The sequence below is a fragment of the Equus quagga genome, chromosome 3 (assembly GCF_021613505.1).
Source record: "Equus quagga isolate Etosha38 chromosome 3, UCLA_HA_Equagga_1.0, whole genome shotgun sequence".
In the NCBI taxonomy this organism is placed as follows: domain Eukaryota; kingdom Metazoa; phylum Chordata; class Mammalia; order Perissodactyla; family Equidae; genus Equus; species Equus quagga.
The window spans coordinates 30,860,155-30,876,092 of record NC_060269.1 but is presented as its reverse complement, the minus strand read 5'-3'; the positions used below and the strand labels follow the sequence as shown (position 1 = coordinate 30,876,092).

Here is a 15,938-nt window from a genome sequence, read left to right as displayed (position 1 = left end):
GGTAGAGGGTGGGCAAAATGGGTGAAGGTAGTCAAAAGCTATAAACTTCCAACTATAAAATAAATAAGTTATGGGGATATAATGTACAGCATGGTGACTACAGTTAATAATACTGTATTGGGTACTTAAAAGTTGCTAAGAGAATAGATCTTAAAAGTCCTCATCACAAGAAAAAACATTCTGTAACTATGTATAGTGATGGATAATAGCTAGATTTATTGTGGTGATCATGTTTCAATATAACAAAATATTGAATCACTAGGTTGTACACCTGAAACTAATATAATATGTCAACTGTACCTCCATAGAAACATATTACTTAAGTAAAAGCAAATAAAGTTTGAATAAAATAACTTTTAGATATACTATATAATTCTATTATAAAGAATTTCATTTAATTTTCTACACTTTACTGAAGAGAAACTGGCTATCAATATTTTTCCTATGTTATAATATGACATAATGTAGTATAGTAAATTACAGAACAATATAGATTACTCTTTTCTTAACATTTAGGATTCCTTTTTGAGTTTTGTCCCAGATGCCAATGTTTAACTACATTTTTTTTCAATTGATGGGATCTTGGAAGCAAGACTGTGAGGTTGGCTAATGGAAAGTAGCCACCGAATCCCAACATGAGACACATGCTACAGAAAACTCATTTCAAAAAAGATATCAACAACTATCTCTTGGACCATAAGTATGTGCAAGATATTACATTAGAGTTGAAAAAAGAAAAGTTAGAGAAAGGTGGCAAACTAGAGAATGTGAGTTCTAATATATTGTGAGATGGTAATAAACACATTATCTCTTATATGTGTTACAAGGGGCAGATGTTGCCAAAGAACTGCCACGGAATAGTGGAGGACAGAGGGGCCATGAGGTTATTACTGATCTAGAGGGTGAAAGGAAGCTGTAGAAAAGCTGTAGGAAGCAGAAAGATACAGTCAAGGTAGCGAGTATGGTGATGGGGTAAACCAAAATTGAGATATTTGATTTGGGTGACCACAATTCCCATAGCAATGTGCTAATGGAACTGTCAAAAATACAAAGTCAATCAAATAAAATCTTATGCAGAATCATATAAAGCCAGCATATAATAAGAGACCACGTGAACACTTACAAAGCAGGATGTTTGATCTGTCGCATGCAATGAAAAGACAGATCATTGTGTGCTTTTTCTTTTTCAATGTCAAATGACATTCTGGATGTGGTCCTGATCCAGAAAATAGGGGTTCTATTGTATTTTTATTTGGATGAAGAATACATAAAGAAAACAAGGAAATTTTATTGCAGTCTACCCCAAATTAATTCATTCAACAAATACTGATCACCCACTACAAAGCTCTAAGTGCTGTGCTATGAAGTGAAGATACCACTGTGATCAAGGTCAACATCATACTTGTCCTCATCGAGCTCACAGTCCAGTGAGGAAGACAGACAAGCCGACAGCAATGACATAATAGTGGGAACTATTAGAGGAGGGTGCTATGAAAACATGTAACAGAGGTGCCTAACCTGGGAAAGACTCTCTGGAGGAAGTAACATGGAAGCTGGGGCCAAAAAGGCAGCAGACATTCCCTAAGTGAGAAGGCGATGGGAGTATTCCAAGCTCAGGGGACAGCATATCTAAAGGTGAGAAGATAAGAAACTGTTGCATAATCAAGAAAATGAAAGACATTCCCTATTGCTAGAGACTATAATCACCATATATAACTGTCTATAAATTGTAATATTTTTACTTTGTTATCACTACTTTTATATAGTTTCTTTTTAGTCGAGCAGTGCCAATCCAGAAGTCGTTAGGAGTGCTCCCTACTTTTATGTACTAAGTCTACCGTTCAATCTAGATCCTGTGAGTATTTTTCAATGGACAATAAGTGCTACTCCCAAATGCTTGAAATCCTTTTTTTTTTTAGCAAAATGGATGAATTTGTTTCTGTTTATCATACATACCCTCAAGAAAAAAGTCACTGAGACTACAAAAGAACAAAGATAGGTCAACGCAACCACATAATATTTTGTTCACAAAATCACTTAAAAAGTAAGGAGACTAACCAGTTAGAAATGACGCTGAAACTACTAGATTAAAACAACAAAGAAAAAATCACTCATCCTCCCACTCTAGGCTCTCCAAGCCTTGGTTACACACTGAGATAACAGGAAAACCGAAGTAAAATATATTTATCTTTTAGTCATAAAGGAATAAAATTGACAGCTATTAAGAGGCAGAATTTATTTCTTATTGCTAAACTGTTGAAGACAGTGTAATGATCAACTAACGAGACTATAAGTGTCAAACTAGTAGAGTTTCTCATAGATAGAGACACATCCTTATGTCAAAACACCTCGGTTAGAATTTGCCGCAATATCTCTTTAATTAGAAACAACAATACTATGAACTATAGAAGGCCTTAAACTATATGCTATTTCATATTATTATTTGCTAGTAATGATTACTGAAATACAAAAAAATAAGTACAACTGCTACCATTGTATATGGAAAAATATTTACATTTTATCAAATGTGAAATGAAAACTCAGTATGTTGCAAAGATGGCCACAACAATCCCTCCCATCCCCCGAGCCTTTGTACCATGTGACTTCATCACTTCTCGCATCAAGAGGTGGAGTCTATTTCCCCTTCTATTAATTGGGCTGGCCGGTCCTTATAACTTGCTATGACTGAAAGGATGTGACAGAAATAATGCGCAGCTTCCAAGGTGAGGCCCTAAGAGGGCTTTCCACTCTCTTTTCTCTCTCTTTGAATGCTCCTGCTGAATTGAAAGAAAATCCAGCTAGAATACTAGATGAAGAAACTACATGGAGAGAAAAACTCAGACCACAGCCAGCCCCAAGGCCCCAGAGATGGGAGTGAGGAAATCTTGAATGAGCCCAGACAAGAACAGCAGAAAATTTGGCCCACCAATCAACAAAATCATGAGAAATAACAAAGTGTTGGGGCTTTAAGCCACTAAATTTTGGATGGTTTGTCACACAGCAGTAGATATCTGACTCCCTATATATAAATTTTTAAATCACAACATTTAGAAAATCTGAGTTAGTAATCTCTTGCCAATAAACCCCTCAGTCTATAATATGAAATCATGTAACCTTCTAGACTACTTTGAAGTACTTTTCACAACCTCGTTTTTTTCCTAACCATAACCTTATGAGCCAGTATTATTATTATCTAGCGGAGAAAACAAAGACTGATTAGTTTACCTAGCCTCTAAGTGTGCCCACAAAACTGTGAGTCTCCCCATTAAGCTGTGAGTGTCTTTAGACAGGGGCTATCTTATTCATCTCTGTATCTCAAGCACATGTACAACGACCAACATACAGAAGGTTATTTTTAAATGGTTGAATGAATAGCTAGATGGATAGCTAGACGGATAGTGAATGGATGAACGACTCAATCTGCTGCTTCCTCTGCTATTTTAAACATCAAGAAAACTGATACAGATGTAGCCCACCCCCACGCCCAGCCCCTCCAAGGTCTTTCTTTTCCATGCTAGTTGTTTGGCTATTTTTCATTTGAGTTAGTACCTAGACACTTTATATTCCTGGTTGTCTTCTTCTGAGTAAAATCCAATTTATCAATGTTTCTCTCAAAACTCAGTACCTGAAACTGAATACAACACTGAATTTATCTAAAACTAATTTTCTGTAATCTGAGCTCTGCATCTGTAAGAAAGTAATACTCTTTGTAGAATTCAAAAGTTTACCTGAAATAAGGTGTCATCTTAAATAAAACAAATAAAATAATTTTTTGTTTTTTTTCCCCAAGATTTTATTTTTCCTTTTTCTTCCAAAGCCTCCCCAGTACACAGTTGTGTATTTTTTTTCCCCCAATCCTCTTCTTTTTGCTGAGCTAACTGCTGCCAATACTCTTCTTTTTGCTGAGGAAGACTGGCCCTGAGCTAAAATCCACGCCCATCTTCCTCTACTTTATATATGGGACGCCTACCACAGCATGGCTTGCCAAGCAGTGCCATGTCCGCAGCCGGGATCTGAACCGGCGAACCCCAGGCCTCTGCAGTGGAACACGTGCACTTAACCACTGTGCTACCAGGCCAGCCCCCATAGTTGTGTATTTTCAGTCGTGGATCCTTCTAGTTGTGGCTATAATTTCTATTGTAAAAGGAAGAGACCTAATCTCTCTAGAAATCTATTGTAAAAAGCAAAATGCCTCAGCTAAACTTAGTATTGATAAAATTCAGTTTGGAAAATATACTCACTCTCTACTAATCTACTTAAATTGAGGGAATGAATGGACTCGTTTATTTTGGCTAGTTTGAAGAGGCTTTTCAAAATTGTGTCATAGATTTTAGTTAATTTAGATAGAATTAAAAAACTCAAATTGTCTGATTAAATTATTTCTATAATGCATTTATTTTGGTCCATTTTGAAAGAATATAACCCCCTCCAACCCCATAGTTAAAACAAAGAATCCCAGTTCCTTAAGCCCAGTGCAGCTGCTCCAATAATTGTGTTCTGTTTCATTCTATCATTTATCATGAGGATCTCACAACCAAGGGCTTCACTTTTTGTTTCTGTGGTAAATCAAACTTTATTTCACATTAATTCCCACAGAGTTATGAAATTAGGAATTTTCCAAAAGTTTTATGTTAAATTCTAATCACTATTTCTTTTAATGTATCTGTATTAATTTTATTGAACATACTTTTGTATCTAGTTGATACAAGTGCGTAGAAAGCAATTTACAGGGCTCACAAGAAGTGGGACATGACTTGGTAAAATCTATTTCTGGGAAAGAACCTTTTAATTTAAATATTTATGCATTTTTATTTTCATAATCATATTCAGTTTTAATTAGAATCCTGGATATAGTATCCATGCTCACTAACGATTTTTCAAATTATATATATGCTAAAGATTAAGAAATCTAGAGGTCTGGCACCAGCATCTCTGCCAAGGCTCTGTTCTTTTGCAATAAACTATAGCAGGGCTTGGCAGACTACGACTTCACAGGGCAAATGAGGCTGCAGCTTGTTTTTGTTCTACAGTTTAAAAAAAATATATTTAAAGAATAATTAAGAAAAGAAAATATAAGAAGGAAGATTATGTAACAGAGACCACATTTGGCCCACAAAGACTAAAATATTTACTATCTGGCCCCTTGCACAAGGAGTTCGCCAATCCCTGGCGAATGTATATTTCTACCTGCACAGCCTATCGCTATCTCAAATTTAATTAATCTAAAATCAAAATTTCTCTTCCCAGACAACACCCTCTTCTTGCAACTCTTCCGTTTCTCTTCATTTCAACATGATTCAACATTACCCTTAACTCAGAAACACCATTGGCCAGAGTCTCTCTCTGACCCCTGATAAGCATCTCTGTTTCCCTGTGTCAAGGCTGCTGTTTGCAAAAACTCAACCCAGGCTTGTATCACCTTGATGGTGAATTCCCATAACTGCGATCTCCATCTCACTCTCTGATTCTACTGTCTGTGCTCCTAATGGGTTAATTTACAACAACAACACTACTCTTGTGACATAATCACTCAAATTTTGTCAAGTCTTCCTACTGCTTACTATTGTATGTCTAAATTCTAGGGTATTTTCAAAGTCCTACATAATCAGGCACCTGCATTACCAACTTCATTTTCCATTTAGTGCCAATAGGAAGTTACTTATCTCCCATCAGATAGGTCCATCACTTTACCATATTCTACTTATGCTCTACATCTTCAAATATATATAAAGCAAGGATAACTTTTTACTATTATTAATAATAATATTAAAAGAATAATTGAAACAAATATCAAGTACTGACTACTTACCAGTCGCTGTCCTATTTAGATATTTTTAACTAATATTTTTGTTACAATAACTATATAAGAAAAGTGCTGTTATCATTATTTTAGAGATGAGAAATCTGAGGAAAAGAGAAACTACATAACTTGCCCAAAGTTACATAGCTAGTTGGTGGCAGCTCCAGAGCAGGAAACCAGGCAGCCTGGCTTGTGTCCATGTTTTTACCACTGTACTATGCTCCTCTCAGAATTAAACCAATGTGACCTCCGGTTTGGAAAAGCCCTACTGCCTAGCTTTCCTGAGGCTCTAACCTTGAAAATGAAACTTGGTCTAAACAGAGTTTCTTCCAGAGTAGAGAGGTAAAACACTACCTGTCTATGAAGGTTAGATATCAGGTTGCCCTCAGGATCAGAAAGATGAGATGCAAGTAGATGTTTGAGCCAGGAGGGTAGGAAGTCTAAGAGAAACAGAGGTAGAAGAAAACATGTGTGTGATAAATTCTCCATCCAGGGGTTGATATTCTTGGGGTGAGTGGGTTGAGAGGGCATTTGGTGGCAAGGCTTAGTTCTGCACCCTCCGCCCCCATTTTGGAATCCTTGATGGATACCACTATGAAGGGTAGCTCCACTCAAGAGGCAGCCGAGTGCAATGGAAAAACAAAGGTGAGGATTAGTTACACAGAGAGAAGGACTGAGTTAATACACCCAAGTCGCCTCTCTGGAAGGAATCCAGAAGTTTCTGCCAAAACCCACAAGGGAACATAGAAGATTGTTGAGGAGAGAGTCAGAAGCTTGCTTGGGAGAGGCAAAAAAAGAAGGTGAAACCAGTACAGCAGAGATAGCTTAAAAGCAAGGTTCAGTAAGGTAGACAGAGCCTCAGCGGGTCTGCAGCATTTATTTTTCAAAAGGCCCCCCATTCTAAAGAAAATACCTCGTAACAAGAATGTGCATATATTTTCTGGTATATGTAACACGAAGTATTATCTCTACCACAAAATGAATCATTTAACACAGTTTAATAAAATTACAAAATGGTTTAACCACAATTATAAAATATGTGTTAATAAAAGGTAACCATACATCCTACCTGTATCTTTTTTTAATGTGCAAATTATATTTCTATACAGCGAGCTTTCCTAGCAGTGACAGTAGACAAAGCGTAACGTCTCTCAACAAATGTTGACAATATTAAGTTAGGTTTCCACAGAATGCTAAAATAACCTATTGTATGAAAAAATTAAAATTAAGATAAAGGATTAAGTAAATAAACAGTAGATGATAATGGTGAGGTGCATGCTCATGTGTGTATATGATTAACCCTCAGCATGTTTTGACAACTTCCTAAATATTATGTGCATTACAATACCATGACAAAAATACACACACGTCACGTGATCACCCACTACAAAAACAAAGTGTTTTAAAACTAAAAAAACCAAGTGTTTCAAAAATCAGTATTTGATTCAACTCCACCCTTCCTTCCTATAACTGAATAAACACAGCTCTGAAAAGCAGAAGACAAACTTGTTTCTTAATCTTACTGACTGGGCAAAACAAACTCATTCTTTTGAAGGCAACTGGCATTCTGAGAGCAAAAATTAGTGTGAATTAAGCCATAGGTGCTCAAACACAAGGTGGACAGATGTGTGCTCTTGATAAGATGAGCCACGGTTATCTGGGATTCCAGTCAAACTTGCTTTGCCGAATTCTCTCATCTTAAGTTGTCCAGTAGAAAAACCATGCCATCATCTCAATAGATGATGATAATAGTTATTTTTTATTGAGCACCTAGCGTATTCCAAGAGCCAGGCATAACATGAAATAATCATGTGCCAGTTATAGAATACCTAGGAGGCAGATATGATTGCTCTCTCCATTTTCCAAATGATGAAACTGAATGCACAAGCAGCAAGCCCGAGGTTGTGATGCAATGCTACTAAGTGGTAGGGGAGGGCCTCAAATTCCTGTCAGGCCAATCTCGTAAACATTATACCAACTGCGCCCTTACAATGCATTTGACAAAGTTCAGCACCCATTTTTTTAAAAAACAACTAATTCTTAATAAAAGGAATAGAATAGTAATTTCTTAATATAAGCAAAACCTTCTTAAACTAATACCAACTTCAAATCTTCTAGCAAATCCCTGTAGGCATCCTCTTTGTATTCAGGAATAAGAATAAGATACCCTGGTAGCTACTCTTTAGCTCTTTCCTGGAATTTCTGATTAATACAAATAAGGCAGAAAAGAAACTATAGTCATAACTATTCAAAAGGCTAGAACTATTACTTTTAGATTCTATGATTATTTAATGAACAAGCTAAGCATATTACCCGAAACATCTTAAGAACTAAAATAGCAAGTTCTCTGAGACGATTTGGAACAAAATAAATGATAAATAAAAATTAAATGACCAATAATTTTCACATTCATCATTCTGTATCTTAGCAATATGTAGAGAAAATTATCTAATCCACATTAGTGACAAAATTATACAATACTTAGGAACAAATATAAGGAATGTACTGAAACTATGTAAAAAGTTAATAAAACTAGATTGAAAAGCAAAAAGGACAATTAAATAATTTGAAAAGCACACTTTATTCCTGAATGGAAACACTATATATTGCAGAGATATCATTTTTCCAAATTATTTCATCAGAAGTGAAATTGACATAAGAATTGACATAGGAGTAAAATATGTTAAAAGGTACTGATTCCTTACATATTAAGAGATTATAAACTTGGTGAGACAACAAAGATACTCTAAATATAAAGAACTTGAACAGATCATTTCAAAGGTGAAAATACAAATACCAAATGAACACTTTGCCGAATTCAATGTTTGCAGTCATCAAGAATGCAAAATAAAATGAGATGCAATTCCTCACTTTACAAATTTCGAAAAAAATAACCTTTTATTATATGAAAGGGATTCATTTAGAAAGTATGCCCTGATTCCTGTCCCTGTCCACCCCATTTTCCCTCCACCCTCTTCTCTTTCTGTAGACAACCATTTTTATTAATGCCTGTGGATCCTTGAAAGTTTCCTAATGAAATGAAAGCAAATTTAGAAATATATACTTATATTCCTGCATTCCTTAAATAAAGTTAAATAACAACTAGCATTCTACACGCATTTGAATATTTTTTATGAATTGAAACACTATTTTTATTCCTTTTTATGCAAACTGGCCATTCATAATCTTTGCCCTTTGTTCTATTGCTTTGTGCTTCCTCCCATCCCCACAATTTCTCAGATATATTGGAGGGAAAACTCTTGGTGATTTGAGAGGCAAATAGTTTTTTTCCAGTTTGTCATTCTCCTTTAAAATTTCCCCAGAGTAGTTAGATTTTGTTTTGTTTTGTTGCCAACCAAAGGATTTTTTTTAATGAGTCAGATTTATCTTTTTTTTTCTCTTTTAGATGTTGGAATTGAATAATCATTAGAAGTTTTTCAGTTAGATTCCTTTTTTCGAAGTATTAAGTCATCAACAAATAACAGTTTTACTTTCACCTTGATAAATTTTGTACCTGAAATTTCTTCTCATGTCTAGCTTTGTTGACTAATAACTATGGTACAGCATCACTAGTAAGAGTGAGAGCTTGCACCCTTATCTTGTTTGTACTCTTGGCAAAAATAGCAAAAGTGCCTCTAGCATTTTGCCATTATTTATGAAGGTGTCTTTGCACTGAGTCTGTGTGTGTATGTATGTGTGAGCGCATAAACACTTTGTCAATTTGTCATGGTTACAAAATGTTTAACTCTTACTTTATTGATTTGTCTTTCTTTTTTAAAAAACATCCAGAATGGCTGTTGAAGTTTTTCAAGTGAATATTCAGCATCTAAAGAGATTAACATGTGCTTTTTTCCCCTTATATCAATTAATATGATGAATTATTTTAATAAAGTTCATAATCTTTCATTCCTGGAAGAAACCCTACTTCATCATGATATATCACTCCCTTAATAAGGTGCTGGATTCTCTCTGCTAATAATTTTCAGAGAGTTTTGCATTGATATTCATAAATAAAATGAGGAATAGTATTTTTTATGTGAAAGTTTGACCAAGCTGAGGTGTCAATGATATTCTCACTTCATGAAAATAATTTGAAGTTTGTACTCCTCTGGAAGGGTTTAAACCACACTGAAATGATCTTGTCTAAAGACAATCATTAGATAGAATGTAATACACAAATGATGCATACTGTAATATCTAGGTAACAATTAATAGCTAGAGTAACAACTTAAAAAAATACATGCAATATTTCAGGTAACAAATAAGAGTAAAATAATAGTAGTTAACAAATTAGTAGAGGAAAAAGAGATAATAAAAAGTTGATCAATTCAAATAAAGGCAAGAAAGATGGAAAAAGCCACATAAAGAGATGGGTCAAATAGAAAAACTAGTAGGATGGTAGACACAAACACAACTATATCAGTAATTATATTAAATGAAAATGGACTGAATACTCTATGTAAAAGACTATGTCAGGTTGAATTAAAAACAAAAATGTGAAACACAGTGACACATTGTTTACAAAAGGCACACATGTAACAAAAGGACAAAGACAAGCTGAAAAGTAAATGGAAGGGAAAATACATATCAGGCAAACACTAAATGAAATAAGCTGGGGTCGCTACGCTAATATTGGAAAAAGCAGACTTTAAGCCAAGTAAGCTTATTAGAAAGACAGGGGGGCATTTCACAGGAGAAATAGGCAAATTCACCATCATTGTTGCTGATTTTAAAATCTCTCTCTCAAAAGCTAATATAACAAGAGCAAAAAAAAATTCAGCAAGGATAGAGTAGGTCTGAAAAAACAATTAATAAACTTGATCTACTCGACATGTACAGTGCATTGTACCAAACAATGGCAAAATTCACACTTTTTTCAAGTACTATTGGAATATTTGCTAAAGTGGATCATATGCTGGGCCATAGAGCAAGTCATTACAAAATTTAAAGAACTGAATTGATTCAATGTTTATCCTCTGACAGAATTCTGGCTGTGAATTCAATAACAAAAAAGATAACTAGAGAATTCTCAATTGCTTGAAAAATAAGCATTGCATTTTTGAATAACTCATGAATCAGAGGAGAAGTCCCAAAGGAAATTAGACACGGAAAATGTATTTTATTAAGGAGTGCAATTCCAGGAAAGCAGGAGGAAGTGAAAATGAGAACAACGCAGAAACGGGGAAAAGCCAATAGAAGAATGTGCTGCGGGGCTGGTCATTTCTACATGAGCAAAGCTATGCACCTCTGTCATCACTCCCAGGCACAGAAAGGGGCAAGAATTTGTTACTAACTCCTGCATCACACTGGTCAAAGAATAGCCACACAGCCGGTTAACTTGTCCACGTTTCCATGTCAAGAGGACGCCCTGGCAAGAAGCCCATGAAACGCCCCCACCTGTCAGGATGCACCTTGTGAAGTCCATCAGTTTATAAGTGGCTTATGCACCCCTTCTGACCTCCTCTAGCTTCATCACTAAGAGCTGCCACCAAAGAACACAGTCTTTTCCTTCTAATGGATTTTCCTTCCTTTTTGAAAGATGTGCTTTCTGAGATCTGCCCCCATGGGGACAAAGAATCTTTCTCCACTTCTCCCAGCAACGATTACCTGTTGGAGCTTAGTTCCAACTCAGAACAGGGCTCTTTCCTTGGAATCCTTATCTGCTGGTGATTGCTGACATCTGTCATCACTGAGCGCCCTCCACTCCCCCATTCTTCTGTGTCAGTCTAGCAAGGCCTTCTATGCAAATTCTGCTGGCCTCAGTTGGCTTTGCCTACACTGACACATGTTTTGGCTTTTATGGCTTTTTATTGTCTCTGGGTTTAAGTACAGACTTAGTTTGTGGGTCTCCCCGCAATCGTATTCTACACGATTCTCAAGAGGAGAGTTACATTTGGCCCAAACTACTGCCCTATTTGTCATGGAACTGGGAAGGATGGTTTTAAAACCGTTAAATGTCAGCACTGGTGAGGATGCAATGTCACCAAGGCTAAAAAGAGATGATGAAAGTGTAAATTTGTACATATTTTCTGGAATATGTGTGGAGTACCATTAAAATATTTTTAACATTAGACATCTTAATTCTCTTCCTAGGAAATTTTCCTAACAAAATTGTCAGAAATCTGGGCAGAGATTTATTCAAAAACATATTTGCTGAAGTACTATTTTTAATAACCACAAATTAATGAAATCATAATGATTTGTGATACATTTTTAATTGGAATGTTTTATATGCATTGAAAACGTTTACTTTACTTATGTAACGTCGTGGGGAAACATTACAGTTTGCTTTTAAAAAAACAAACTACAAGGCAAATTTTCAATCTTTTTATACCAACCATGTAGAAAAAATAACCCTGGAAACAATCGTGCAATAATATGTCTCTTAGTAATTGCACTTCTGGTGATATTTTTCCCACTTTACACTTTCCTGTAGGTTTCACTGTTACTATAACGAGGACGTATTACTTTGATAATCAGAAAGATGATAAGAAATAAAATAAAAGCTTGAGATAAATTGAGTTGCAATGGTGACTCAAGGTCAACCAAGCCTGTAGATTGCAGCCCTAGCCAAAATAAAAGAGGAGGGAGCTTGGAGTGAAAGCACGCGCAGATGAGATTCCCATTAACCTAGTCTATACACAAATTCAGCTTTATAAACACATTTATGCTCAGAATATATAAAAGAAAACAAAGCAGATCATGATAAACACCACAAGTGAGATTCAGTTAGCCCAAATGTCACCACAGAGAAAATTTCTTTAGCACAGAGCCTAATATGCTTTCCAATTGAGTACCCAAATAACAGCTACCTTCATGGGAACATCCTAAAGAAATAGTGCCTTTCTGGGTCCTGCTTACAGTAACCCTGGTGTACACTAAGGAACAGATAGCTTGCTTTTACTATGCAAATTGGAACAGATACATGGGGTCTTTAATTCCACCTAGCCTATATTCTTCCCAATCCTCCCTCACATCAGACAAAACAGCTATCATGGACCTCCAAAAAATAACCACATCAAAATACCTCTGTTTTTAAGCAAAGGAAGCCGTAACTAAAAATCTAGGAATCAAGGAGAATTCAGAAAAACAGAAAGCACAAAACGCTTTTCTCGCAACTTCAAACCACCAGATGGGAGATTCCTGTTTCATTTCTTGCATATTTCAAATATGATTTCACTTGAAGAAAATTCCCCTGTTGATTGCCCCAGAATTGATCATAATGGAATTTTTAAAAATACCATTATTCATTTTCATAAATATAGTGACAATTCAGAGCTATGTTGCTATTGTAAAAATGCACCATGTCTATCCCTCAACATCCAAAATGCCCCTCTGCTTCTTCTTTGAGCCCTCAACTGTAGCAACATCTAGTATGGGTTTTTCCCTAAGATTGTCAGTAAGTTGTTTCTTGGGTTTGGGGAATTCTTAATAAAAATTCGAGGAAATAGAGCAGTTTCAAGGAAGCATATGAAGCGATAAGATAAGTTTTATTTTGTAGGTAATTATAGGCAAAGGGCATGTTCGTTATACTTTTTCTTTCAATTCATATTTCCTGTATTATTTTTTGATGCCAGAAACAATTACACAAGAGAGGAATTACATGTTTCCTCCTAGGATTCTTGTAAAGGGCTTCAATTTTAATAAGCCCCTTTACTTACTCCACCATTTATCCTGATCTATACGCATGCTACAGGATTTTTTCTGAAGTTAAGTATAAATTATCACTAAGATAAAAATGAAGAGTATGTGTTCCCTTTATCAAGAAGAAGCCAGTTCTTTGGGTTCCCATTTCTCTGGCTTTTTTGGTTAGGACCTGAGTCTGAACTTGAGCTTACATTATTCTCAAATATTTTTCAAAAGTTTCAATGAGTCATTCAAAAATTCTAATCTACTTTATTCTCTAATTTCCTTGCATTAGTAAAATCATTCAAAACCCAGATAGTTGGATTACATTTATTATTTAATTTTAAGCACTTCAGTTCCTTTAAAAGTAACCTAACAATACAGCAGAAAGCGAGATGAAGAATTTCTTCATTTTATATGCCAAGGGTTAGCAAACTATGATCCACAGGGCAAGGTTCACCCACCAGCTGTTTCTGTAAATAAAGTTCTGTTGGGACAGATCCATGCCTACCCATGTCTATTGCTGCCTTCCAGGAATAAGGGCAGAGTTGAGTAGTTGCTACAGAGATCATTTGGCTTGCAAAGTCTAAAATATTTACTATCTGGCTTTTTTCAGGAAAAAAATTTGCCCACCTCTCTTATGTGCAATGTTCTCTATCCTCAGAAAATGCTTTAACATTCTATGATGAGAGGCATTTTCTTTTTTAACTCAAGATGCTCATTTTTCAAATTCTGAGTATATACGTAACTTCCTCTGGTTGGCCACAACTTCATTATCATTAATTACATTATTACATAAAAGTGTCTATACTGCACAATATAATTCTTAAAACCTTACTTACACGACCTCCTGTAGGCTGGCTATATGCTAACACTGACTTCTTTGCTTCCTGTGACATCATCAGCATGGCACATGATGGGACATTGCTTCAAAGAGCCAGATGGCCATATGTGAGAATGGATTCTGTAGGAGTGAAAGGTAGGGATAAAAAAGATTAAAAATTATATGTGGAATAATGTTTTCCTCGGATTTATGATTTACTTCCACATCTGGTTATGCTAGAAAAGACAGGAAGACTCACAGGGAGAAAGCTTTAGAGGTCAACACAAAATTTTTTGGATTAATTTTTCCTAAAATCTTCAGACTTCCCCATAATTTAACTCACATCCATGCTGACTATAGTCACTTCATTTTAGAAGACAAATAATTAGACACCATTTAGAAAACTATAACATTTCATGCAGTCCCTCTTATAAAATGTTTTTCATTTTCCCACAAAACAAATATGATGTCAAAGGTATTTGCAGACTTGATGTCAAGTTATTGACCAACTCTAAGGAAGATGCTAAAAATACGTTGCAAACATCTATTCTAAGAGTGAAGTGGCAAAACCTCCACTCAGACTCTCAGTAGTAAAACACAATAGCATAACATATTTCAAGGGATATGTGATTTTGAAGGGGTTTGAATATGCCAACAGATTATACCATTAGAAATCCTTAAAGTAGCATATTTCCTATTAAAAAATGTAGTCTAACTTATTTATGCTATTTTAAAAATTTAAGCATTTTAATTCCTATTTTATGAAACAAATTAAGAAACATCTTAACCAAAGTTCAATATGGCCCACAATATAATGAATATTTATATTAATAATAATAATAATAATAAAGTTATCTGTATAATATTTCTGACTATTACTGATTTAGTAAAAGTTTAATATAATTCTAAGTCCAAAAGTTTAGCCATTCAATATACATGCTGGCACTTTCCTGAATTATTTATTTAAAAATATTTACTCAAAATTTACTGTGTATGAAGACGTATACTAGATAATTTAAAACTGCTTTTAAACCCTAAGGAACTCACCAACCAGTGGGGAAAAAACTGCAAACAACTAACTAATGCTCTCAGTGTTTTAACAAAAGAATGAAGAAGCCCCGTGTGAAAACAGACCGTGAGGCAACTAATTCTACAGAGATGAGGAAGATGAGGGCCTAGAAAGACTTCACTGAGAAACTGACATGTGAGCCGGCCTTAAAGAATGAGCGGTGTTACTCGAGCAAAGGAAATGCTGCTTTCAAGGCTCTGAATTCAAGAGCGTGGGTGAGGAATGGTACTTTAATAGGATTCTGAATGTGGCTTTACTCTTGCCCTGGAACTGGTGACTAGAACCCAGTGCTGAGGATAAGGAAGCACTAAGTTGCCCCACATTCTAAACAGAGTTTTATAGTGAGGTCTGGACATCTGATCCTGGGCTATCTCAGAGGTAGGTAAATCCTTACAACTTCTACTACCTCTAAACCACCACTCTGCCCCAAGACCCATCCCAGGCCCATATACGGAAGACTAAATTACCAGGAAGGGAAGGGAAAGGCAATGACTGGAATCACCATCCAGGGGCATAATAAGAAGTGCTATGGGCTATATACAAGAGAGACTGCTATGGACTGAATCGTGTCTCCCCAAAATTCTTACATTAAAGCCGTAAACCCTAATGTGACAGTATTT

General features: G+C 35.5%; 1 protein-coding gene across 15 annotated transcripts in view; it reads right to left on the bottom strand.

Annotated features, from left to right (window-relative positions):
- Positions 1 to 15,938, bottom strand: part of IL15 (interleukin 15) — a 124,747-nt gene that overhangs the window by 42,453 nt on the left and 66,356 nt on the right. For 8 of the 15 annotated variants that reach the window (XR_006888019.1, XR_006888022.1, XR_006888018.1 and 5 more), the window contains one exon: positions 14,269 to 14,390. The exons of 5 other annotated variants lie outside the window; for them this stretch is intronic. Coding sequence is in view for 3 of the 10 variants with exons in the window: in XM_046657202.1 (XP_046513158.1) it covers positions 14,269 to 14,334 (66 nt within the window). In the remaining 7 variants the exon portion in view is untranslated. Of the gene's footprint in view, positions 1 to 1,515; positions 1,630 to 14,268; positions 14,391 to 15,938 lie in introns of those variants that run through there. 2 more of the 15 variants (XR_006888020.1, XR_006888023.1) reach the window with 2 other exon arrangements.